Below are 25,506 nucleotides of genomic sequence, written 5' to 3'. Positions count from 1 at the left end.
AATACAGATGTTTGCATAAATTCTTCACTCACCTTTATCCACCTAAACAGAGCTACTAAAAATGAGATATAGCACATGAAGCAGTCAGGAAAACTTTACACTACTAGTATGTATGTTAATTAATACATGACTATTTAGACCTTTGATTAATTTTCCACTCCAAGTAACTATTTAAGGGTAAGTTTTAATTGTAGAATTTTCAGTTTCGTGGAACACTGTTTTGTCAGTGTAACCTTTTTTTTTTTTTGCTCTTTTCCTTGTAAGGGAGATTTAAGATAGCCAGGTGCAAATTCTGCAGTAACTTACATTAGATGAAATACCTGGATGTCTTTTGTCTGATGAATTGCCTGTAAATACCTTTTTCTTGAAATGGCTTCTTAAAAGTCTTAGGTTCTGATGTTTCCCTCACCACCCAGGTGCAATTAATTCCAAGGATGTAAAAGGCAGTGCAGAAATTCAAAACCCATGAAAGGAGCAATCATGCTACTTAAGCTTTTAGGATGTGCTGCTTTAAGTGAAATTGCAAACAGCTTTTTCATTCATCAAAAAAAAAAACCCAACTTACCATAAAGTAGAATAATTGGGGCATTAGAGCAGCTGCTGATTCTTACACCTCTATTCACTGGAGGACATTCCTGGGTATATTGATATATAGCACTCCTGGTAAATAAATTGGTAAGAGATTGACATCAGTTAGCCTTTTATGTGTAAGTGTTTTCACAGGTGCTTAGAGGGAGTGTTTTCATGAGTGTTTCACTTCCAACATGCAAATCCAGTGCTGGAACATGCCCCACATTTAAAGCTGGAGAAGGGTCCGGCCTTTCCAAGATCAGCACTGGGAGAGTAATACAGCATGTCCTTGATCTTCCTTCACGTCTTCCTTGTCTATTCAAGCTTCAGTCCCAACTCTAAGACTTCTCTTGTGCACTGCCAGGGCATGGTGTGTGGTCAGCCTTGTCCTGAGGGTCGTTTTGGGAAGAACTGCTCCCAGGAGTGCCAGTGCCACAACGGAGGCACCTGCGACTCAGCGACGGGCCAGTGCCACTGCAGCCCAGGCTACACAGGGGAACGGTAAGGAAACCCATTCCTGCCAGGCTGCTCAGCCTGCAGGGCTCTGCCACAGCAGGGCAGCTGCAGAGGCTGCTAGGAGGAGCAGTGGAAGCGTCTGAGATGTGATTGAAAGTGCTGGTTTTGGTGATGAAGTGTTTGCCGCATCGCTCGGCTGAGGCCAGGTTGCAAGTTGAAGGTCCGTGTGAAAGAACACTGTGTGTGAAGGAACTGCTGGGTTTCACTGTTTCCCTGGCACTTGTGTGAGCCTTCCTCCTGTGGAGTGTCTGCAGAATGGTGCAGCCTGGGCTGTGCTGGCAGGCTGAGGAGGGAGGCCCGTGGGTTTGTGCAGATGTCTGGAACTCACAGCAGCGAGGGACGCTCGTTCAGTCCCTCTTCAAAGGCTGCAGGCTGCAGAGCTGTCTCCTAAAAATGCTCCGCTCAAATGATACATTGCATCTTTGGATGTCTGTTAAGTCAGCTTTGGCAGATTGGAAAGATAGTAGAGTGAGATGTCCCTTTTGAAGGCGGTGGAAAGCGATGAAAGAACATTTTCCTGCGTGTATTTTAAGCAGCACACAGCTCATTTTCAGGAGTCAGCAGCAGCCTGATCTCTGGGGTCAGTGCAGGGGATCCCTGCCAGCAGCTGTGGGTTTGGTAACCATGTGCACTCCCCACACCAGCATTCACAGGACTTGGGAAGGGCTCTGCCAGACATAATGTGGAAAAAGACCTCAAGAAGAAGAGGAATAATTAGCCCAGAGCCATTTGCATGCCAAAGTTATATTTGTGTCTGTGAAGAAACAGTGCAGAAGGTGGCAGACACATTTAGGCAGACATAGACAGGGGCTCCACGGAAAATCAAAGGAGTAACCACACAAGTGTCTGTGCACTGCTCTGCACTGGTGTTTCTAAAAGTAATTAAATTTTTCGTATTGTAATAATTTAAATCTGACTTTCATCTGAAATGCCTTACAGTTTGCAGCATTTTGATCACTTTTGCAGATCTTAGCCTCCTTTTCTTGCAAAAGAGGCTGTATTTTCAATTCTTTCATTTTTCGAGAGGGTTCCAAGGGCAGGAAGGAGTCAGTGGCAAAGTTATTATTTAAATAAGGACCTGGTCCTTATTTCATGTCTGAGACCTATGTGGCTACTGTCTGAGTAGCCCATACACACCTCCTCCAAAGAGATGAGTTTTGCAAATGAAATTTTAAAAAAAGAAAAATCTGGGTTAAATTTTGTCTACTTTGGCTGAGGTTCCTGGTTGCCATTTGAAGAAAATTCTTTCACATCTGTACTTGTAAAACTTTGTCAGGACACATTGATACAAGGTAATTTGCTCTATTATTATGCTGTTAGCTCTACTTTTATGCTACACCTCCGGAGAAAAGAAGATTTTATTGCTAAAAAGTTAGGACAGAGTTACAAATACCTTGAAACTTCTGGGTATCAGCATCAGATTGAGAAAAGTAGTGTAGAAGCATGAAACAAACATGTTTACTCATTTTTCTTCAGTCAGAGGGCTTTGCTAATTTCTGTTACATTTTGCAGTTCCTTGTATCATGTGTCTTTGAAATTCTCATGTAATGAGGGAAAAAACCAAAACAAAAAACGCCAAATCTATAAGAAAAACAGAAAAAGAAAATAAATAAATAAAACCATTAATAATGTGTTATATTATCTAGTATTTTTTTAACAACCTGTAACTTGACTGACATTCAAATTTAACAATTCCTTTTTAGAACACATGAAAGACAAAGCTGTAAACATCAAACTCAAGACACAGAGAAATGAAATTGCTATCCAGAAGATCATTAGTTTATGAGTTGCAAATTTGAGAAGCAGGATACTGACATTTTATTTTCTAGTAGTCAGATTGAAGATAGAGACTGATCTTTAGGTTAAACAATGTGTTCCATCTATGAAAAATTAAGGAAATTAATCTGTTGGCTAAACAGATTAATTTATGTCTGTTGTCTATCTTCTCAAAACTCTGTGAATAAGAAAGGAACAGTTTGGTGACGTTTCTTTCTTAATATATATTTTCCTTAAGCAGCAACAAAAGTCATTGCTAAGCCATGTGGGTTAAACTCAAATTTTTACTGATTTTTCATTTTCACCTGTCAAAAAAAATGAGATGAAAAAAACAGGTTTGATGTCCTGAAGGTTTCCCCCAAGTTACGCAGATTTTTGCTCTTATTTAAGCGGCATTTTCAACCAGCAGAAGATATTCCTCATACCCCAAATTTCCTTCAGGCCTCCAGCGGCTGTCGTTTATGGGAAATCCACAATTCCATTGGTTGTCGTTGTTGTTTTTCCCGCTGCCAGGTGCCAGGATGAGTGCCCGGTGGGGCGCTACGGGCTGCTGTGTGCGGAGAGCTGCCGGTGCGTGAACGGTGGGAAGTGCTACCACGTCAGCGGCGCCTGCCTCTGCGAGCCGGGCTACACCGGGCAGCACTGCGAGACCAGGCTCTGCCCCGAGGGCATTTACGGCCTCAGGTGTGACAGAAACTGCCCCTGCCACATGCCCAACACGTGGAGGTAACGCTCTGCTCCCTCTGCCCTGCCGTGGTTTTTTCCTAAACAGAACACAGAAATCTAAATATATAACCTGAAAAGGGGTATTTCCTGATTTTTCTAACACTTCCGCGCAGACTGAAGCAGGTAAAGGCTTGTGAGTATTCGGTGTTCTCTGACTGCAGTGAGAAAGAAAATCCCAACCCAAAAGATGCTTTGCGTTTTTTGCTTGCAAGCGCGTTTGATCGTAATATTCACTTGCTGTGTTTGGTCTCTGACCCATGAAATAAATATTAAGACAAAGCATGACCTTTATCTATGTTTGCCACCTGAATAAATCATTATGTTGTTCACCGTGACTGAATAAAGTCAGTGTACGTGGGCTGCCTCTTACACACTGTGGTTTACTGTAGATGAGAAATAACTGGATTGAAATCAATGGATGTTTAAAGTCTTCTGATTGGACATTTCTCTCAGTCTCTTTATATAAGAATTTCTGTGGGTGACTTATTTTAGCACAAAATTCCAAAAGCCTTACATATTCTAAATCTGGGAAAAGTACATTTTTTGTCATTTAATAGCTTTTTTGAGTGAGCAGGTAAAACCCAATCCCTGGAAATCAAATGAAAATAGTTTTCTCATTAGCTTAGCTTTTACACATCTCTCCTCATTTAGGAGGTGATGAGCCCTGTTTTTTGAGTTTTTGTGAATTTTGACAGCATTGGAGCGTATTGTTATGAAAATATAAAAACTGCTTATTTGCAGACAGAGTTTCAGCTGTGAGGGAGGGATGTCAGATGTCAGTTGAGGCGAGCCAGCATATTTATAGAACAATTGTGGACAGCTTTCTCTTGTTACAAAACAGTTCTTCTGATTAGATACTGTGGTCATTGTGCATTCACTTCCACTTAATTGCATTACTAATAACAGTACCTTGGAGAAGGGTCGTGAGCACAATTTAAAGTTTTTGCTATTGAAAGTAGCTGTGAGGGTTATTTGCAGGAGCTACTGAGTGTCACATAGAATGCTGCTCTGCATTAATATAAGAGGCACTTTTTCTCATAGACAAAACAAAAGCCTTTAGTCAGAATTTAGCAGTGATGTTAAATCCATGCATGGAAATAGCTACTCTGTTAATTGTTTGTGAAAAATTATTTTGTGTTTTGTTGCAGCTGTCCAACACACCTTTTGTTGACAAACTGAATAATTTTCCCCTTCCAGTCCTATAATTTTACAGTTGTGTATTTGTGCTCTTGCTCATCCCATTTGCCTGAAATACCTTGAAAAAAATACAGAGTTATTTTGATGTAAAATCAAGCAATTTATTATTTGGGCAGTGTGTTCAGGGATAAGTGGCATTATAATGCAGGGCCCTCCAGCTCTCAGATTAGGCTAGCACAGCAAACACTATTGTGTTATGAATTATAGTTAGCTACTTCCCTACAGAAAATCTGTCTGCAGACTGTTGCAGCAGCCTGGTTTGACAGGAATGCAATCCACTGTATACCATTTCTAATATTACAGGGATTACTTCTGCTTCATGTCCCACACAGCTGTTCCTTCATGTATACCACTGGAGGAGACAGCTCGTGGTCAAATCAGATCACAAATGTTCACAAGTAAACAGCATTTGGCTGGTCTTTTTTTTTTTTTTTTGGACATTTCCCCCTCTGAATGAGAAATCCAAAGGCACTTAACAGCCCTGAAGGTGCTGGAGCATATTTGCCAGAACATCATGATGTGTGAGAAAAACAAATATTTTCATTGCTTCCCAAGAACATTTTACATATGTGTAAGTTCCTTCCCTTTGGGTCAGGATGTGCCCAAGACCATAAATATCAGGAATAAAGGTAATGATGTAGAAGACAAAACTCCCTGTGGGCACTTGAAGCTTTTGAAAATGTTTTCAGAAGCCAGTTGTGCCTGGTTGTCCTCGCTTCTTGATGTCAGTCAGCCACGAGGCAGCTCTTTAATCATGTCAGGGAATACCCTCTGCCCTCTGCTTGCCTGCCACAGGCAGTGCACTAATTCATTTAGCAGAAAAGGAATCTCAGGGCATGCAAAAAATAAAAAAGGGGTGGAATTCCTTCTGCAAATAAACTTTCTGTGTCTGTAGGTCTGGGGTTTTGTTTGGGGGCCCTTGATACCATAACAGCTTTTGTCATCTGGGTGTGATCAATGATTTAGATATCCTCAAAGAGGAGCTGTTGTTAGGCTTAGAGCTCTAGGTTATTGGTATTAATCAATACAGAAATGAACAGAAACGTTAATTTTTTAAAAATATGCTTAGCTCCAAAAAATACTGCTCTAAAGAAGCTGTACCTAAGTTCCAGAATACAAGTATGTGTTCTTCGCATACATCTCCACATACACAGTTGGATAATGCACATTCTGTGTTTTTATTACTGTTTTATGATTGGGAAAAAAACAGGTCTGACAGTAATTCATTATTTGCATTTAGGGTAGGCTGAGCTGTAGAAATTTTGCTGCTGCTGTTGGTTGATGGCAGCTCCTGCAGATGAAAGGCAAGCCCTTCCTTGCTCTTGGTCCTACCAGCAGCCTTTATTAAATGCTCTGTGGAGCATAGAAATAGCTATACTTGAGAGATTTTAATCTGTTTGAGGGGCCCAGAGGACAGCAACAGGTAAAGACCTTCTTGTACCAGCACCCTTGGTGCAGTTCAGCCTGCAATTAAGATTTATTCATGACATGAGCACTAGTGGGTTTTTTTTTTTCTTGTCTCATGCCCTTTCTGAGATACCCATGTAGTTTTATTGGTGGAATTCATGTTTGGTTCATGTAGTTTGGCTCTATTTTTAAAGTAAAGATTATGGCTTTTTACATTTCCATTTTTATAATGGGCCTGTATGTACAGGTGCAAAAGCTTTTAATGGAAATTTTGTGCTTATTCATATTTATGTTTATACTTATTTTTTAGAGTACTACATAATTTGGTTGGATACTTTGAAAGCAAAACACATAAATTAAGCATATAAAAATCATTATTTTCACCTAAATCCTTCAAATATATAATATGAAGTGCCCACAATAATTTATTTTTGTCTCTGTACAGAGTGGGGTTGTATTTCCAGAAAGTGTGAACAGACAACCAGGAATAAAATAGGCTATATTGCCAGTATCTCCCAGCATCTCTTTATATCCCTACCTTAACATTTAGACATTATTGCCAATTAAGGTAACTGCGTGAGAACCCATCCAAAGCCTCCAGAAGTGCTCTGGCCTCCTGCATCTAATTGCAAATCATGGAGTGCTAATTTCAGCGCCGGTCAATACGTGGGCAAGGGCGCCTGGGTGACACTCACTGGGGGCACAGAACATCAATGCCTCTGCCTCATACCCAGGGCTCCCTCATGTCCTGTGAGGGGGAAAAAAGGAAAAAAGCCCAACAACAAACCACACTTCCAACAGGGAATTCACAGGATTCCGTGAGCGCCGGGATTTTTGTTGTAAGGTGCCCGTGCTGCTGAATTTATGTCATGAATATATTCTGGTTCTTACCCTAACAATTATCTAGTTGTGAATTGATTTTTTTTTTTTTTAAATCTTCCCTGCTCTGTATTCTTCCAGTAGTGAGAGCTCTGGGGTCCTGCAGGAATTTAGGATAGGAGACAAACTTGATTATCTTGCTGCATCGTGTTACTTCTTAGTTTTGCCCGTGTTTTATATGAGAATATCTCCATTTCATCTTGTTTCATGGCTGGTATGCACATTACTAACAAATAACCTGGTCTGTTCAGTCTGAGCACCATGAGTTTTGAACCATTTCTGTATGAAAAGGCCTTTCCTCCTACTTTATGTCAACACTGTCAAAGGTATTTTAATATTCTGGAGACCCACGAATTTTTATGGTGCCATAGTGTGTGCATTAAATATGCAGAAAGCAGAATACATGGTGATGTTCCAACTGTCACAATCCTTTTGCCTTCCCTGATTAGCAATGGTTGTTTTCAGCAATTTTAAACTCTTCCTTGGACAAGAGCAGCCCTCAAGTCCAAAAGCAGTTGTAAGTAATGTTGTGTTCCCACGTTACACTGCGTCTCTTTCAGAGATTGTTGTTGTAATGTTATAAACGTGCAGCAGGTATTTTTTCAGACTTTCAAAAGGTCAGAAAAATACTCAGTTTCCAATACACCCCCACACACAAAGTCAGCAAGTCTTGCAAAACCAGGCTCTTGTCATGGGTCATTTAATTTGTCTGGAGGAAGGCTTTTCTGTTTTTTTTTTTTTTCTTTTTCTTTTTTTTTTTTTTTTTGGTCCTTCCAGCACTCGTAAAGGAGCTTCACTTCAATCAGTGGGAGGCAAATATCTCCAAACAGTCTTCCCATTGTAAATACACTGGATTTGGATACTGAGGCTTTCCTTTGGTGAGAATTAAGCAAATGCTTTGTCTGCCAGAGTGCTACAGAGCAGCCCATTGTGTCCCCTCTCCCAGCCCGTATATCCTTGCACAGCTGATGATGTCCATGTGTTCCCAGGCAGCAGCTGCCTGCGTGGCCCTTCAATGGAACTGCTGTTCCAGGTATGGGGCAGCTGCTCTGCCACCAGGTATGGCCAGCACAGAGGGGAGATGCTGCCCAAAGGTCACTGCCCTCATGCTATAGCTGGCTTCTGCCCAGGGCTGGGGGTTTTTTTGCCGTTCTCAATCGTCCTCTTCCAAACTGGCTTAATGAAGAGAAGGTTCTTGCTTGGCTGATGGGGTGCTGTGGTTTTATTTCCTGTTGGATGCTGCCATGCTATTTTTCTGCTTGATCATGTTTCTCGGACAGTATGCTGCTGAGCTTCTGCAGGGTTAGGAAAATGGTCCTGTCAGAGTGGGAATCTAACAATAAATGTTGAGTAATTTAATGGTTTGATCCTCTTAGTATTTGTATCCATGGACATCTGTCTTATGGTAAAAACTGTGTTTCAGCGAGGTTTCTGCTCAAACAGAGAAAAATTGCACCCTTTATTTCTTTCCATCTCATCCCAAAATGTCTGTATGTTGCATAATGTTGCATTTCCCATTTTAATTGGAACATATTTTTATATAAATACACCAAATTGTGTTGTGGGAAGTAAAATCATCTCACGCAAGGCCCTTCACACAACTCATCTCCAACGAGACGGGGGGTTTGGGTGTTTTGTTTTGGGTTTTTTTTGGTTTTTGTTTCGTTTTTTTGTTTGTTTGTTTGGGTTGGTTTGGTTTTGGGGGGTTTTTTGGGGGGGTTGGGGATTTAGTTTGGGGTTTTTTTTGGTCTTATGTAGAGAAGACAATACTTATGCCACATGTAGTCCTGAATTACTGAGTCAACCTTCACTTCAGCTGTCACCCCATGTCTGGGGAGTGCTCCTGCAAGCCAGGCTGGGCTGGGCTGTACTGCAACAAATCATGCTCGCCGGGCTTCTTCTTGTTTTGGTTTTTTTTTTTTTGTTTTTTTGTTTTGTTATTTGTTTGTTTGTTTGTTTGGGTTTTGGGGGGTTGTTTTGGTTTTTGGGTTTTTTGGGGGGGGAGGGCTTGAGGGTTTTTTGGGGTTTTTTTTTGGGTTTTTTGGGGGGTTTTTTGGGTCTTATGTAGAGAAAGCAATACTTATGCCACACGTAGTCCCGAATTACTGAGTCAACCTTCACTTCAGCTGTCACCCCATGTCTGGGGAGTGCTCCTGCAAGCCAGGCTGGGCTGGGCTGTACTGCAACGAGACGTGCTCGCCGGGCTTCTACGGGGAGGCGTGCCAGCAGATCTGCAGCTGCCACAACGGGGCCGACTGCGACAGCGTCACCGGCACCTGCACCTGCGCCCCTGGCTTCGAGGTAAAAGGGTCTCACTTGCACATCCCACAGCTTGGGCAGCAGATTCTGCAGGGCACCACCCCGTCCCTTTCTCCTCCGCTGCGGTACAAGGGAAGTGAGGGTGTTTGGGTGGCACAGCTTGTGCTGTAGGATTCTGAAAAATCAGCATTTCTGGTCGGGTCTCACTGCTAAAATAAAGGTATTATCAGAAAGGGAAGTTACTTGCTTTATAAGATGTTGAGGGCGTGCTGTTGAGGTGTAAGTAAAGGCAGGAATGATGGGTTTCAGTCATCCTCACGCTCCATCCACAGAAACTCCAGCCAAAAGCACTTCTTTTTATACTTCAGGACAGATTATTCTGCAACTTTTACACACATTTGCTGTTACATGTGCTTTGGATGCTAATCTAACATTTTACAGTATGACTGTTCTTGTGAAAGTAATAACTGAAAACGTCAGCCAAATTAGCTCTTAAAAATATTTTACATACTCACATAATTTACCATTAGACTTCTTTCTTACTGTGTTTTGACTTCATAAAGAGCTTTTCTATTATTGTCCCCTGATCCAAATCTAACCAGGTGCTATGTGACTTGAGCTCTCAGAGCAAACAACAGAAAACTAACACTTACTGAAAATAACTTTAAAATACTTCAAAAGCATGAAGAGTGTCCCTCACCCCTAAATTAAAGAAAATTTAGTGACAGCCTGGGACATGCATGGGCTGTATTTTTGCTGGCTTTTGTATCACTTGAGTCAGTTGTATTTTCTGAGACTCCTCAGTTGGTTTTTAGGCTCTTTTTAGACTCTTCTTTTATAATTCAGGGTGCATCTTGTGGTACCCCTTGTCTCCCTGGGACATATGGAGTGAACTGCTCCTCCGTGTGCAGCTGCAAGAATGGGGCCACCTGCTCACCTGTGGATGGCTCTTGTGCCTGCAAAGCAGGTAAGTGTCTCCTCAGATGGGTTTCATTTCCCTGTAACTGTAAAAATTAAATTGGGTTTTTGAATCAGAGAAGAGGAAACTTAATGAGAAGCAGACACTTGATGCTTCTGCTGCTCTGGGAGGTGAAAACAAGGAAAATGGGAAGAAAACTTGTTCTCTGCTCTGTCAGGAGGTCTGTGGGGTGTACCCTTTATCTGATGTCAGCATTCCTAATCAAAATCAAACGGAATCCCAGAACGGTTTTGGAATTGGAATTACATAACTTTCGTATTTGTTTTTAATTAATGGTTTTCATTAAGTTTTAATAACGTGTTTTTAATTAATCATAATCCGTATGTTGACTATAAGCAGTGTGTTAGTTTTGAATCCCTTTTAGCCACAATTCAGCAAAGTTTGTCATAAGCAGCTGTTGTGGGAAGACTTGGGAAGAGTTACTGAAACTTGATGTTTTCCTTGGCTAATTTTGACATGCTTCAATGAACAAAGCCTGGGGGAGGGAGAGAGAGAGAGAGAGAGAGAGAGAGAGAGAGAGAGAGAGAGATGTGTTGTTTAAAATGAGTACGAGAAGTGCAGAATTTATGGGCTACAAATACATTTTGCAGAAACCAGAAGATGAGGAAGACAGCAAGATAACTAAGACTCCATATATGTGTATTGGAAGCTCCCTACCTGTGCAAAAGATAATAAAAAGAGTAAAAAATACAGATTAATTAGCCTGAGAAGTGAGGAATCTATTACCAATAGAGGACAGAATGCTATGTAATGAAAGAGAATTACGTAATTTAGAACCAATGAATAATAATTTCTTTGTTTGCTAAAAATGGATAAATAAGTGAAAAAGTTTTGTGTCTGCGTCTGTGTGGAGGCCAGAATTTTGTCAGCAACACACACACACACAGAGCCTGACCAGGTAAAAACCAATGCCTAATTTGCTGACACAGAACAGTGCTAGAGGGGTTTAATTGTAACAAGGATTTTGGAGGATTTGGTAACAGTTTGGGTTGGAAGGGACCTGAAAGATCATTTTGTTCCACCCCCAGCCATGGCAGGGACACCTCCCACTGTCCCAATGTCCAACCTGGCCTTGGGCACTGCCAGGGATGCAGGGGCAGCCACAGGGCCAGGGCCTGCCCACCCTGCCAGGGAACAATTTCTAATCCCCAATATCCCATCTAAACAGAGTTTGCTAGACAAATATCCACTAAACTTTTCAGAGACTGACACTGTTAGATCAGTTACGCAGCAAATGTAGAACTTCTGCTCTTTCCAGAGACAGTGTGGCTGCTTTAACCCTGTTCAGGTTGATACTGCAAAGCAGCTAGCTGATGAGGATAAAAATATTCCTTGCAATGCAGAATCCTATGTTCCTGGTCCCCATGCAGTTTTAATCACACTACAGTGAAAGAGGACAGCAAAAAGTAAAATTAAACCGAACCTAGGTACCTGTCATGTAAACAAAGGAAGGTAATAAATCCTGGGAAGACAGCTGAGGGAGAGTGACTCAATTTCCTAGTCAAATTACAAAAAATACATTTTTTCCTGAAATGACCCCTGAATTTGAAGTTATCAATGAAGCACGAGGCAGCCTGATTGCTGTGCATGTGTTTTGCATAGCATTGATCAGTCTCAGTGCAGAATTATTTTTCCCTCCACTTACTGTAAACAAGGTACAAAATTAGAAACTTGGCCTGTGTCACTGGTGATGGTAATATGTGACTGACTGCCTCACACTGTTCCTCTTGAATCTGATGGATGATCACATTTTAAAAAATCTATTCACATCCCAGTCTATCCAGTCTGCAAACCATTGGTATTGGGCATGATCAGTGGTGAATGCTGCATTTTACGGCTATTTTCCATTAAATTTCTTTTTGTATTTGGGGAGAAGTATACAGAAATCCTCTAAAAGGTCTTCTGTGTTTCCTCAAAGGATCCAATTTTCCAATTTATGCAATACTTTTTTTTTTTTTTTTTTTTTTTTTTTTTTTTGTTAGATACATGTTAAAACCATATTACAGGACTGTCTGAGTTGAATGTTGGTGGAACAATTATGAAAGCAGCGGCTTGAGCGTAGGGAAAATATTCCTAATTGTTTCCAGGCTACACCTTAACACTCTCACTGTAGTTTAGAGCTTCTCAGTGAAGTGTCAAGGTGTCTCTATTTCCATTTCAGATCTTCCATCAGTCTCTTTTGCTTGTTGGCACGCATCTGCAGATGTGTGCTGTGCACAGATGTTACAAGGTGCCCTTGAACACCTTTGTTCCAACCTGGACAGGCCCTCAGCTAAAGCAGCTGATAAATCCTGCAGTGAATTTTACCCCAGTACTGCCCATCTCAGAGACATGAAACATCCTCTGAGAGGAATGGGGGAAAACCTGGTTGATTTCTGACTTTAATCCCTTTTATTTTTGTCAGGTTGGCATGGTGTGGATTGCTCCATAAATTGCCCCAGTGGCACGTGGGGACTGGGCTGTAACCTGACCTGCCAGTGTCTCAATGGAGGGGCTTGCAATGCTCTGGATGGAACCTGTACCTGTGCCCCGGGATGGAGGGGAGAGAAATGTGAGCTCCCGTGCCAGGTAGTTTAATAATTCCTCTGAATTTTGAGTTTTTTGTGGGCAGGGAGGGGCATCTGCCATTCTTTGTCTCCATGGGGATGAGTCTCTTTGGACCACACAGGATGGGGCACTGGCACTAAAAATTCTTCTAGCATTTCTTCATCAAATGCTATCAAACTGCTACTTTTAAGTGTAAATAATTAGAGAAAAATGCAAAAAATACACCCCAAATCAAATAATCTCATTTTAACTACTTTTTTCCTTATGTCTGTGTTACAATATGAACAAAGAATTTTTATTCCTTCTCAGTCAAAAGTGAGAAGCTACTCTTACCACCAGTTCCATGACAGGTCTTCCTTTTTCTACTGGAGCTTTGGCTTTTGCTCTCTCCCAGACTTTGGAAAATCAGAAATCATTGTGAGGACAATGGAATGCTCCTTATCAGTTCTCTTCCACCTTGTAATCTGCAGTTTTGGGGAAATAAAATACATTAATTCAAATACATAATATCAGAAGTTTTTAAATCTTAAATTTCCAAGTGGATTTGTTTTATTGTGTAACTGGTTTCACTTATATTTTATACACTGAAAAGAAGTATTTTATAAAAAGTGGGTTTTTCCAGGGTCCACTGTTTTCAGTGATGGACATCAATTTTCTGGGAAACTTTTAACAAAACTAATTATTAAAATAAATTGCTCTTTGCCCTTCTTTTCCCTTCCCCTGTCAGTTGTTAACTTTTGCAATATATCCGCAGAGCAGGTTGTTGGTTTGATATAACTACAAAGGAATCACCTGAAGGGAGCACACACCCTGTAAATATCACATTTAAGCTTCTTTCAGTTTGGACAAGCTCTACTGAGCAATGACATGATGAGAGTAGCTGAACTACAGCAGAAAACTGGAAATCACCTCATTTAAAATGAAATTTTTTTCTGCTGAACTGCACTAGGAACGCTCAGGAGTGATTTTTTGGGTCTCTGCTTTTGGTTTTAACATGAAGCACTCCTGTAGTGAGTAAAGTGGCAAAGAAAATGCAATATATTCTGGAAAGCTGCTGGCAGTACCACCTGTGTGCACTGTTTCCAGCAATGTATCTCCATCAGAAGACTGATCTTTCTGTTTCCTCAAGCAGCTTTGTTTGTCACTTAGTGCCTGATTCTGATGAGACCTCCCAAGCTGCATTAGCTCTTCCAAAACTGACATTTAAAAAATACATGTATCATTTCAGAGCAATTGCATCACTATCCCAAACTTTTTCTGTATCAGATAACTCAGCATGCCCAAGCTCACTGTCTTCGTCTCCCTCTCTGCATCTGTATCAAACAATGTCCATAAGCATTTACCTATTTCAAATGCAAATTCTGCTTCAAAATTCCAGAGCAGGGGAATAAACAGAAATTGTTTATTCAAATAATAATAAATATAATAATTTATTAAAAAATAGTTCAAGTACTTCCAGTTGTCTAAAATGTTTTTCATGTCTGAGCAGAGACTTTATTTAAATCGGTGTATTTCAATTTGTTTCGGTAACTTCAGAACATTATTATCACTGCTCAGATTGTTGTTCCAGATTTGAACTACAGTTTGGACTTCAGTCCAAGTACATAGCAGGCTAAAAATACTGCTTTTCAACAGCATATTTGAGGATTTCCTTTCATTCCAAATCTGATTATATGCAAAGGAAACGCTTAATCTTTTCTTTTTCTGTATGTAAAAATGTATTGTTGAGATGAGTGAAAGGCTCCTTACACTGAAGTAATGTAAGATTTTGTTCTACTTTAGACTTGAAAGACTGGCAGTTGAATAGCTAAATCCTGTGGCACTCGGTTGAAATGTATGCATGAACATCAAAGAACAGCAGATTAATTTTCATATAGATTTTATTCGTATTTTTAATGTGACTGACACTAATTTTTAGCTTTGAATGTAAATTATTGGGGTTTAAACCTGACATGATTTTTTTCCCTTTTTTGCCTTTGCTGTGGGTAACCCTGAAGTATTACTGTAAATTATACTGGCTTTTTTCCCATGCTCTTTTTTAAAATTTTGTTCTGCCACTTTTTATTCAAGATCAATTGACTTCTATACTTTTCCTTGTTTGGAGATTGTAAAGAATCTGCTCTTCTTAGTTTCTTGGGTTGATTTAGTGTGAAATTATCCACAAATCTGTATGCCAGCTTCCATGGAAGCAGCAAGAAAAGCAAATTCAAATGTTTAGATGTTTCCCATGAAAAAAGAAATACACCAACAGAGTGATTCAACTTGTGACTTTCATCTCTTGTTGGTTCAAAAAATGTTGCATAGGTAAAAATAAAGTTTCATTTTGTGCACTGTTCCACAGCCAAAGATTATCTCTTTTTGATGGAGTATTCGTTGTAGTGCAGAGAGAAATGTTTTTAATCAAGAGAAATGTTTCTAATTAAAAGAAAGTGATAGTTTGCTTTATTTATGCAGTGAACCTCACACTGAAGGTATCTCGTAATTTAATGGGTTTCACTCATTTTCTTTAAAATTAAACCTCTGTGTGGTACCCATTTTGACCCTTAAGCAGAGATCTCAGAGTCTGATGCAGAAGGGAGACTTAATTCCTTTAGTCTGGTATTTTTCAAGAGCGCATAATTCATTCTTTATCTTCCCCCCTTTAACGAAAGAACGAAAGCGAAGGATGCTGACACGATCCAAACGCCGCAAACATTTTCCATTATTAACAGCCCGGGGATTCAGGAGAGGTCCGTGGCTGCTCGTCGAGGCCGGGCTGACCCTGCTCTGGCTGCCAGCTGCCCTCACCTGCGGGCTGTTGTGTTCTCTGTTGCCACAGGATGGTACCTACGGCCTGGGCTGCGCCGAGCGCTGCGACTGCAGCCACGCCGACGGCTGCCACCCCACCACGGGCTACTGCCGCTGCCTCCCGGGATGGTCAGGTACACACACACACCTGGGGAGCACACCTGGTCAGATGGTCAGGTACACACACACACACCTGGGGAGCACACCTGGTCAGATGGTCAGGTACACACACACACACCTGGGGAGCACACCTGGTCAGATGGTCAGGTACACACACACACCTGGGGAGCACACCTGGTCAGATGGTCAGGTACACACACACACACCTGGGGAGCACACCTGGTCAGATGGTCAGGTACACACACACACCTGGGGAGCACAGAAACAGAGCTCCCCCCCCGCAGGGGCACCTGGCTTTGGGGGAAAAGGAGGAGTTGGTGAGGCTGCAATGGCAAAGAGCTCCCCGCTCTGTAGCCGCTGTGCTGCTCTTGTGACTCAGAGGAGGGGAAGTTTTCCAGTGTGATCTGCACAAAACTGGGAATGGAAAGGGAGAACTTTAAAGCTTGGGCACCTCCGCTACACAATTCCTTACAAAAGTGGTGATGAGCTGTAAATATCCATGGTTGTTGTGGCAGCTTGGGGGTAAGGCATCATGTACAGGAGCTCAGGAGGCTTTGTTCAGGCAGCCAAGAAGAGAACAAACCATTGTCCCGACTTGTCAGCCTCCTAACTTGTCTCAAACCAAGACAGCTGTGCTGCCATTTCAGTGTCTCAACCCTTTTTAAGTTTCTCTGCAGATACTTTGTCCTCTACAAAATTTTCTCACAATTTTTTTTTTTTTTACAATAAGATTTCAAGGACTATTGTCAGTGGAATCATTCACCAAATTTTTGTTGTTGCACCCTCTTGCTAGTGGAGAGCAAGATTGTTTGGTTTTTTTTTGAAAACCTGGGACTATGCAGAAAGGCAGCTATCACGAAATGTTCCCTTTATCTCTAGGAGGGAGTTTTAGGTCTCACAAGGATTTCTAAGCTTTAAATTTGGAAGAGCTCTTTGATCTTCTGTAAAGTTTTATTAACACTGTAAGTTTGCCCCTCTTGGAGTGTTGCAGCTGCCTCTCTGTGATGCTGCAATGTTGCAAGGATCACACAGGTCTCACATCACCTGTCTTTGTGGGCTTCTTCCATTTAATAATGAGAAGTCAGCATGAAAACCAAACCTTAAATGAGCAAAGCATGTTTGTGCTCTGAAAATCAGTGATTTGTATTTTATTTGTGATTTCAGACATTTTCCACTCTTCTGTAAACTAATGTTTGGCCTAACTGATTATGTAGGTTCATAATAGAATTGTTTTCTTTTTATTTATGGTGCTTTTAGACAAAGTAGGTAGAGGTGAGCTTATAATCTCCTCGGGTAGATAGGTACAGTCTTACTATTGTTTTTTTCCCAAACCTTTATTTTTCTATGCTCTTTCTTCCTAGCTCTGTGGATGGATTGCCAGCATCTTGTTTGAAGTACATAATACTTGGTGTCTGCTATTCAGGTTGATTAACCGTAGCTGATTACAGCTTACCTGCTGTTTTTTCTACTTTCTGTTCAGATGAACATGACTTTTATGATTACTGGGGGTAGGAAGTGGAAATCTCTAGGGGATGCAGATACACAGGCACATGAAAAGCTCCTGCTTTGCTCTGGAAAACCAAACCTCTCTGTTGTTTACTCATTTTTTATGTTTATTTTCTCTTTGAGAAGGCTGTCTCACCATTTCTTGTTAGTGTGAGTGAGAGGAGCTTTAAGAGCCAGCATTCACCTAACTGAGGCAGGAATTCTTTGAGTTCTTCCCACAGTCTGCAGTGTGATTTGCATCAGCCACTCAGATGCCTGAGGAGTGCAGAAAATAGTAGAAGCTACCTGAGTGAATTACAAAAAAATACTATTAGCCTTATACCAGCTATTGCTGTTTTTCCTGACACTACTTTGTGTTTATTTTGTTATGATGTCAATGTCCTTGACTTTCAGGTAGTTTTCAGGTAATTGTGTGTGTGTTTGGACACATTTCCACAAAGTTACATTTGAATCTGCTGAAAATGTGATCTCATAAATTACTAAATGTATTAGTCACAGAATACCCACCATAAAAACATGGGAAGAGTTGCTGATCCTTAATGGTGCACGTAGGTTTACAAGTCCTAAGGGCACAGCTTGAAGTACATCCTGTAAGTCTTCTAAAATTGAGACGGACAATCAAGGTCAAAATGTGTTAATGAATGGATCCAGGTTAAAACGGGCAGTTTTGAAAGGCTAGATTAAAAATCTAGCAGCATTTTTTATAACATGCTATAAGAATTACCTGGCCAGTGTGATATAACTAACCCCGGGTGTGACAGAGGCTTCAGGTGCACCTTGACTATGCTTGGATTCAGGTATGGGAAAGCATAATGTATCAATAATGTAGATTATATAATATATAATAAGATAAAGACATAATATATATATTTTTTGAGGTGAAATCTTACTTCGCCTTTGTTCTTAGAAGGAAAAATACTTCACAAGAAAGAGACTTGAGGCCTTATTATTGATAAAATGGAGCCCCCCCATCCCTGGATGATGTCACCAGAACAGCATGTGTGTGACAGACTAGTTTTGACATGTTGGTGATGTCTAGACACACTTTACAACATCCACAGCATAGCTCACTTTATACTCAGTGTCTGGAAAAAAAAATCCTCCTCCCACACTTCACATGTCAGAGCAATACCCAGAGAGGAATCCAGGCTTTGTGCAGATGCTTATATTTGGAATGATTAAAAAAAAAGGAGTGAATGCTTCAGGAAAGGGCTCTCAAATAGCTGTGCTGTAACAGTGCATTGCAGGAATAGCAGAAGATTGTAGGATTAAGGAGGGAGGTTGTGCATAGGGTTGTGTGGAGAAGCAGGTGGAGGTTGTGTGGAAAATACAGGAGCTTCTAAAATGACAGAATTCTGTGGCTTGGCCTTTTTTTTTTTGTTTGTTTGTTTTTGGTGTTGGATTTGTGAAAGGAACCATCAGACTTACAGATATACTAGTTTTGGGTGGGTAGTGTTACCTACCTAGTTGAAAAACAAAGAGAGGGAAAACCAGATTTTGGGCTGGTTTAATGCTTCTCTAACCCAAATGAGGGATTTAGTTGCTTAAAATCATTGATGTTGAACAGTTTTAAAAATAAATACATACTAAAGAAGCTTAAAAATGTGAACTTGTGAGTATCTTTTGGTTTTAAGCACAAATAAATCCATGACGCCCAGGTGAACTTCCCAAAACATTCTGATGCCACCAAAATAACACAGACTTTCCAAGAAGGTGCTTTAAATGCAGCATTTTCCTCAGCCCTGTGGGCAGAACAGCTATCTGCACTTCCCCCAGGGAATTCCATCAGAGGGAACAGTTTATGTAACTCTTTAGGAGCAGATGAAGGAGTGACTACACAGCTGTCCCAAAAGGCTGGGGAGCAGGAAGCGCTGCATGGGAGGGAGGGTTGGTGACCTTGGGGTGTGAGGGAGCTCTGGGCTGCTGGTGTTGGCACGAGGGCTTGGCCTCAGCTGCCCACTGCTCAGCACTGAGATGCTCTAAGGTCTGGTTTTGTTAAGGAGTTTTTCAGTTACTTTTTGAGCATGCTCAGGGTGTTCTCCTTATTAGGTTCTGCATAGGAGTAAAAGTTCAGTTTTCGACGCAGCTATTTTTTGTTAAAATAGTTTTAACACTATTATTGGGTTAAAAGAGTCAAGAAACAGTTAAAATTGACTTTCATTAGATCTCTGTTTTTATTTGGGGTTGCTGGTTTTCATTGGGGTTCTGTTTCATGCTAAACAAAAGCGATTTAGGTTTACAGGACCCCTGTTAGAAATCCTGTGCTCTTTTGCAGTTTGCAGAGTGTTTTCCCTCTGCAGCAGCTCAGTTCTGCTTAGGGAAGGAAGAGTTAAGGGTGATGTTTTTTTCCTGGCAGCCTGACCATTCCGTCACGTTCCAGGAGCCACATGACAGGATGGCACAAATGAGAAACGTCCGCCCACACAGAGCATGATGTCTGCCCCAAACTCCCTCATCCCTTGACATTTTCACTGTATCTTATAAATAACTTCTTTTTCATTTGGAGGGAAAGTTCTTTTTCATTTCTCAGTAACCAGAGAGTGGAAAAGAGTAAGAAATATTAAAATGGAAAACAGAAGAAACACACAGAAAATATACTCTCCTGATAGTTAATGATAATTCTCCTATTAAATTATACCAAAACTTTTGGGTAACTTCCACTATAAAGGTATATCCAATACTTCTCTCAACAAGCAAACCAGCAAGCACCATGATAGTTTCATCCCTTAATCTTATCTGTTCTGCAAACAGCTGTCAAAATAAATTTCTGCCAAATTTCCTGAAAGATTAGGGAACTCATATTCTTGCAAACAGAGGTTTCGCATTAAAGCATTAATCAATTAAGTAAAGCAATATGATTAATTAGTTAAAATGGCAAAAGCTTTTTCCCTCCAGACAGTTTATTGGTGTAATTGCAGTGATGTGGGTGTTCCTGATCAGACACCACTGCTCTGCTGCCCCTGCTGCAGCACCTTTGCGTTTGCGAGGAGACGTCACGTCAGGGTGGCGCCACACTTGTTACTCTCAAAATCGATTTAAAGGCTATGTGATGCCAGGGATTATGAAATACCACCAGTCTGCTATCTAGTACCAAAACAATGGCAGTGGTTTGTGGAAAAGACAGATGCAGTAATACCAGCCCACATTTCACCAGCGGGCAGAGCGTTCACCCACAGGCTGCAGCAGGAGGGGTGTCGGTGACTTTTTCTTTGCTGGACACCTGCTGGCATTACTCAGCTCACCCATCACCAGATGTGTTGTTTCTGTGTCCTTCCATGTGCCCCTGACAGTATTTCTGAGAGGCACATTTGTTGCTGGATTATGAAGGGGAGGTCTGACATCTGACACTCACCCTGCTGGTGGAAACGCCCAGGTCTGCAGCTCTGCCTTCACCCTCAGCTTTCCATGAGTATGCATTTTTCCCTGTCCTACAAAGCAAAAAAAAACAGAATTGGAAGGGTTCTGTCTCACCTTTGCAGCAAAAATGAGCTGCTGCTGTAGCACCAGTGCACCCAAGCCAAGATTCTCTTGTAAAACATAACTTTCCCTCCATTGCCACCAGTTCCACCTGGCCTGCTGAAGGATGAGGCCCCATTGGGAGGAATACTCAGTGAGCTGAAAAATGAAATTACTTCTGAGCACTCTCCCATGATAAATTACAAATTTGCTTTTCAAGCTTGGGGAGAGGAATTCTCCAGTAAGAGTTTTGGTTCCACCCTACATCTGGGTTTCGCTGTGTCCGTGTGTCTGTTCTCTGAGCGCTGTCGTGGATTTTTATGTGGAAGAAATCCCACCCTTTTAGAAAAAAAAATAGCTTTAAATCACTGATTAGATGTACCTGTTTTCTGCCTAGAAGAAGTTGAAAAAGGGAGAAGTCTCATTTGCTGGTGGCTACATAGGGATTGATAGATGAAAAGAAGAGCACCTCTGGAGTGGGTAACAGTATGCAGCAAGAGTGTGGCCTTCAGAAGGATACTCCCAATACCTCAAAAGGGATTCTGCTACTAAAATTTGCAGATAAGGATTTCTGCCTTTAAAGTCAGATGTCCTTGTTGACAGCCTTTTCTAGCTGGCTTCTGACCAAAATTTCCAGCCATGGCTCTCCTGCTGCTGCAGGGAAGCAGCTGAAGTCTGAACTTCTGCAGAAAAAAACTCTGATCCTCTCATTACCTCCTCAATTTGAGACACTTAAATTAATTCCTCTGGCTACCTGCAGCAGTGGAGTAAGGTACCACCCTCCCTCAAAGACAGTGAGGGTACTTTGAAATAGTGCCTGTGACATTTTTCACCACCTCCCTTTCTTTGGGCTGCCCATTATTTGACAGAGAAATTAGGAAAGTAATTCCCACCATCAGAAGTGGCAGCTGCCTTTAACATAAATGTCAGGTTTTTTTCAAAAATGAAGGGCAAGCACTTGGACCATAATGAGAAAGCATCATGAGCTTTAATGACATCAGGCTTCCTCCAGCTTTTGAAAGTCTTGTTCCTTCTTTACTTTGGGCTGCTACATATCCAGTTTTGCACTGGCACATGGGAAGTACACCAGTATATAAATAGTTTTTAATGCTGAGGGGTTATACTGGAAAGTTCCATGTGTATTAACATAAATTGCACAGCAAATAAAAGTTCTTCACAAAAAAAATATTCTTCGTAAAGTTTGGGTAACCTTTTCTCAGACTAATGGAAACATAGTAAGGTGTAAAACAGCACTTACTCCAATAGTAAATTGGAAGATAATAAGAAATAATTGGTAATTTCCCTCCCCCCCCCACTTCAAGTGCTAAAACAAACCAGCTCTTTGTTGATGTGACTCGGGTGGATCACGGAGTCTCAGCTTAAAAATACAGCATGGGGAGTGTGCAAATGCTCTGCTAGCATGGGCAGAAGGAGTGGTATCCCTGAAGAATTCTTCACTTCATTCATGCAATTACGAATGCTGGGGGAATGCTGATTGGGATGTGAGGCCCCCAGCATAAAGCACTGGGCATTAAATGCACGAGCATTTCTTCAGAGCAGCTTAGCTGAAGTTTATCATGACCATTCAGCTATTGCCTAGCAACTTGTGAAGGCCATCAAAGAGCTCTTTGTCCATAGCTCTGGCAAAAACATTTTCTCAGATATCCTTATCAGTATCAGAACCAACATGAAAACTTAATAGAAACAATTTTATTGTGTCAGAGATTAATACTTGCACGAAACTGTGGCAGTCATCAACCAGTTGGTAACACTGTTGTGAAAAGTGAGTCTAATCCTGCTTTGCAAGTTCTGGTAAAAATGCTTTTTTTTTTTCCTGAATAATTTCTGGCTTTTCTATCAAAGCATAGCTTTCTTTGCTGAAATTTCATTAAAAGCATCACTTTGGAAATTAATTTTTAATTTTTTTAAATCCCTTTAATATTTCTGACCTCTTCTTTCTCAAAAATACACAGTTGGTTTTTACAACCATAAGATATGAAGCTCAACTTGTTATTTTTAAGTGCCTTGTGAATAATAAAAAAATAGTGAAACTGAAAACTATTTTAATAAGTAGAGATGCAGCAAATAACTAAATGATTTTGGCCTTGCTGCATTGGTTCTTTACACTCAAGAGGAGTAAAACTGATTTTCCTAATGATCAAGAGTGAATATAATAAAATTACAGTGAAACAGAGTAGTTGTCAGCAGTCTTTCAGTGTGTTACGTTGTCATCACTGTTACCCGGTGACATTTAGTGCACACTGTTTATTTGCCAAGTAGAATGATGCCATTCTTCACCTCCTCGTAAGGGATGAGAGTGGGAGATAAAAAGCAGGTTTTTTCAGTTTCCCTAAGGGGTGTTTTTCCCTGACATGTACTGAAGGAGCCTTTTTTCCCCCTTTTTTAGTTTTTAGTGGTATTTTTTGTCTGTTTTAAGCCCCGTGGCTCTGTGCAGCATGGGACCCATTGTCTTCCCCATCCCAGCATGCCCGCATCACCCTCGGACACTCCGCTGTCATAAAGCATCCTCTGTGCACAGATCAAGGCAGTATAATTGAGCCTGGTGTTATTGTATGTCACTGGTCTACATAATCTCAGATAATGCACTTTGGTAGCTCTTGGCAACCACGGGCTTGTTAATAGTGACCATTATACACTGGGCGCTGCTGACACCCATTGATGCTGTGAAAAATGGCTTTTCTGCAGCAGGGTGCACCCAGTGCAGCTATGTGGGATAGGGCAGATAACCCTCTGAGGGGCTCTGCCTGTGCTTGCACAGACTTGGAGACCACATTCTCGAATTTGGGAGCACCAGGAAAAGCAGCAGCTGGAAGAAGTGGTCTTGTTTGTGGGGGGAAAAAAGGAATTAAGTGCAGTGATGTCAAAACTGCCCTTGTGCATCAGCATCTATCAAAGTCAAACCTCTCTCTTTAATTTGCTTAAATGAGTTGATGAAAAGTATGAAATAGGCTGCTGAGAACCAAGTCAGCACTGCCTCTCAAATGTAGATGGAGACAGGAGAACGGCAGACACTGTCTGGGCAGGCAGAAAGTGAAAAAGGAGTGATGCAAGCAGCCTTTCATTTTCTGATAATAGGTTTGTTTTAGGTCAGTGCTGATGACCATGGTGCAGTTAGGGCTTCGAGGTGGCCTGGGTACCGTCTGTCAGTATCTGAATTTTTAAAGGCAGGTGTTGTTCTGTTGTGCTGGCACAGGTTGGTGCAATCTGTTGAAACACATATTTGACTCTTCAGTCTGTTGATTGTCCTGCAGAGAAAAACAGTTCAAGAGTCTGGATTTGTACCTTTCCTCTAATTAGAGGGTTGGTTTTTAGATATGGGCAGCTTTGCGAGGCACATGCTGGGGGTGATGAGGAATCACCTCTTAGTCTGATCTATCAGCAAACCATGTAATTATTTCTCGGTATTTTTACAAGCAGTGGGTTCAAAGTTAAAAGATTTTTTTTCCTTGTCACATGTAAAACTGTTTTGCTTTTTTTAGGACCCTGGCAGCCATTGAACCTGTGGCATATTTTGCTGGAAATACTTACAAAGCAAGACATGGTTGTGGTTGGATCCAGTCCACTTTTCCCTTAGTGGAGGGTTCATTCAGTGGAGGCATTACAATAAAACTTGATTGTTAATGCAAAGTGCTGCAGACACAATAGGGTTTGAGTTCCACGGTGGTGCCTGCTGGCATTTAACATGCACAGTGCTTCTTAAAAAGCAGGGAAATTATATTTAATGCTGCTGCATTGTGAAGAAAAATGACAAGGAAACAAACAAAAGAACCCAGCAAACAAATTGTGATTGGATGATTGTGATGGGTGGCGTGTGTTAGGATCTATGCGTAGAGATTCAGGTTGTGGCCATTTTACAATCAGTTTTATACTGAAACAGGTTAAACAAAGCACTGGCTGACCAGCATCCTTAACACTGTGGCAGCTCAGCATTTTGGAATGCTCACGTGGTGTGTTTGGAAACCCTTTGTGTGCACTGCATTTTTCCGTTCACTACGAGGCTGAGCAGTAATCAGCTCACCACTAATTAGAAATCATTCCGTGCCCTGCACCCCATTATTATACACAAGTTATATGAGACACAAAGAATGCTCAGAGGGAAAAGTTCCTGCAGTACCTTCTGCTGTGCATTTCCCAAACATAAAATCTGAAACAAAAAAAACCTTCTGCTGTTTTGAAACAGCTGTTATGGAGGAAGCAAAAGCCATTTATGTGCCTCTCACCAAAGCTGGAATATGAGGGAAATTCACTGTTCTGGAGAAGGCAGGAACAGAGAGGCAGGTTTATCTTGTGGTGCTTTCCTGATGTTAGTGATGTTTTGATAAACAGGTTTAAAGTTCAGCAAAGGTTTAACCTAACTGTGCACAAGAGCTCTTCACAGATGTTTTGTTTGTTTGTGGTTGCAGGTATTCACTGTGACAGTGTGTGTGCTGAGGGACAGTGGGGTCCAAACTGCTCCTTGCCTTGTTACTGCAAAAATGGAGCATCCTGCTCTCCAGATGATGGCATCTGTGAGTGTGCACCAGGATACCGAGGCACCACTTGCCAGAGAAGTAAGGACATCATAAATGCTCTAAAAATCTCTGTTTCTTCCTCAGTTGCTTGGTAAACATATCCCACAACATCCTAATGCTTTGCTAATTGCAGTCTGAAAGGGTAGGAAACACTCCTTGATTGGACATTTTGTCAAAATACATGAATATTCAGGAAAAAAAAAGGATTACCTGAAATGAACAAATGTTTCATCTAGTAGTGCTCTTCTT

At 41.2% G+C, this 25,506-nt stretch overlaps 1 protein-coding gene across 2 annotated transcripts in view; it reads left to right on the top strand.

The window, feature by feature from the left end:
- Positions 1-25,506, top strand: part of MEGF10 (multiple EGF like domains 10) — a 67,539-nt gene that overhangs the window by 23,979 nt on the left and 18,054 nt on the right. For both annotated transcript variants that reach the window (XM_058823365.1, XM_058823364.1), the window contains exons 7-13: positions 935-1,071; positions 3,376-3,588; positions 9,198-9,372; positions 10,177-10,297; positions 12,714-12,877; positions 15,675-15,777; positions 25,150-25,296. In XM_058823365.1, the coding sequence (XP_058679348.1) occupies positions 935-1,071; positions 3,376-3,588; positions 9,198-9,372; positions 10,177-10,297; positions 12,714-12,877; positions 15,675-15,777; positions 25,150-25,296 (1,060 nt within the window). The remainder of the gene's footprint in view (positions 1-934; positions 1,072-3,375; positions 3,589-9,197; positions 9,373-10,176; positions 10,298-12,713; positions 12,878-15,674; positions 15,778-25,149; positions 25,297-25,506) is intronic.

The sequence above is a fragment of the Ammospiza caudacuta genome, chromosome Z (assembly GCF_027887145.1).
Source record: "Ammospiza caudacuta isolate bAmmCau1 chromosome Z, bAmmCau1.pri, whole genome shotgun sequence".
In the NCBI taxonomy this organism is placed as follows: domain Eukaryota; kingdom Metazoa; phylum Chordata; class Aves; order Passeriformes; family Passerellidae; genus Ammospiza; species Ammospiza caudacuta.
This window is presented reverse-complemented; position numbering and strand designations above follow the sequence as displayed.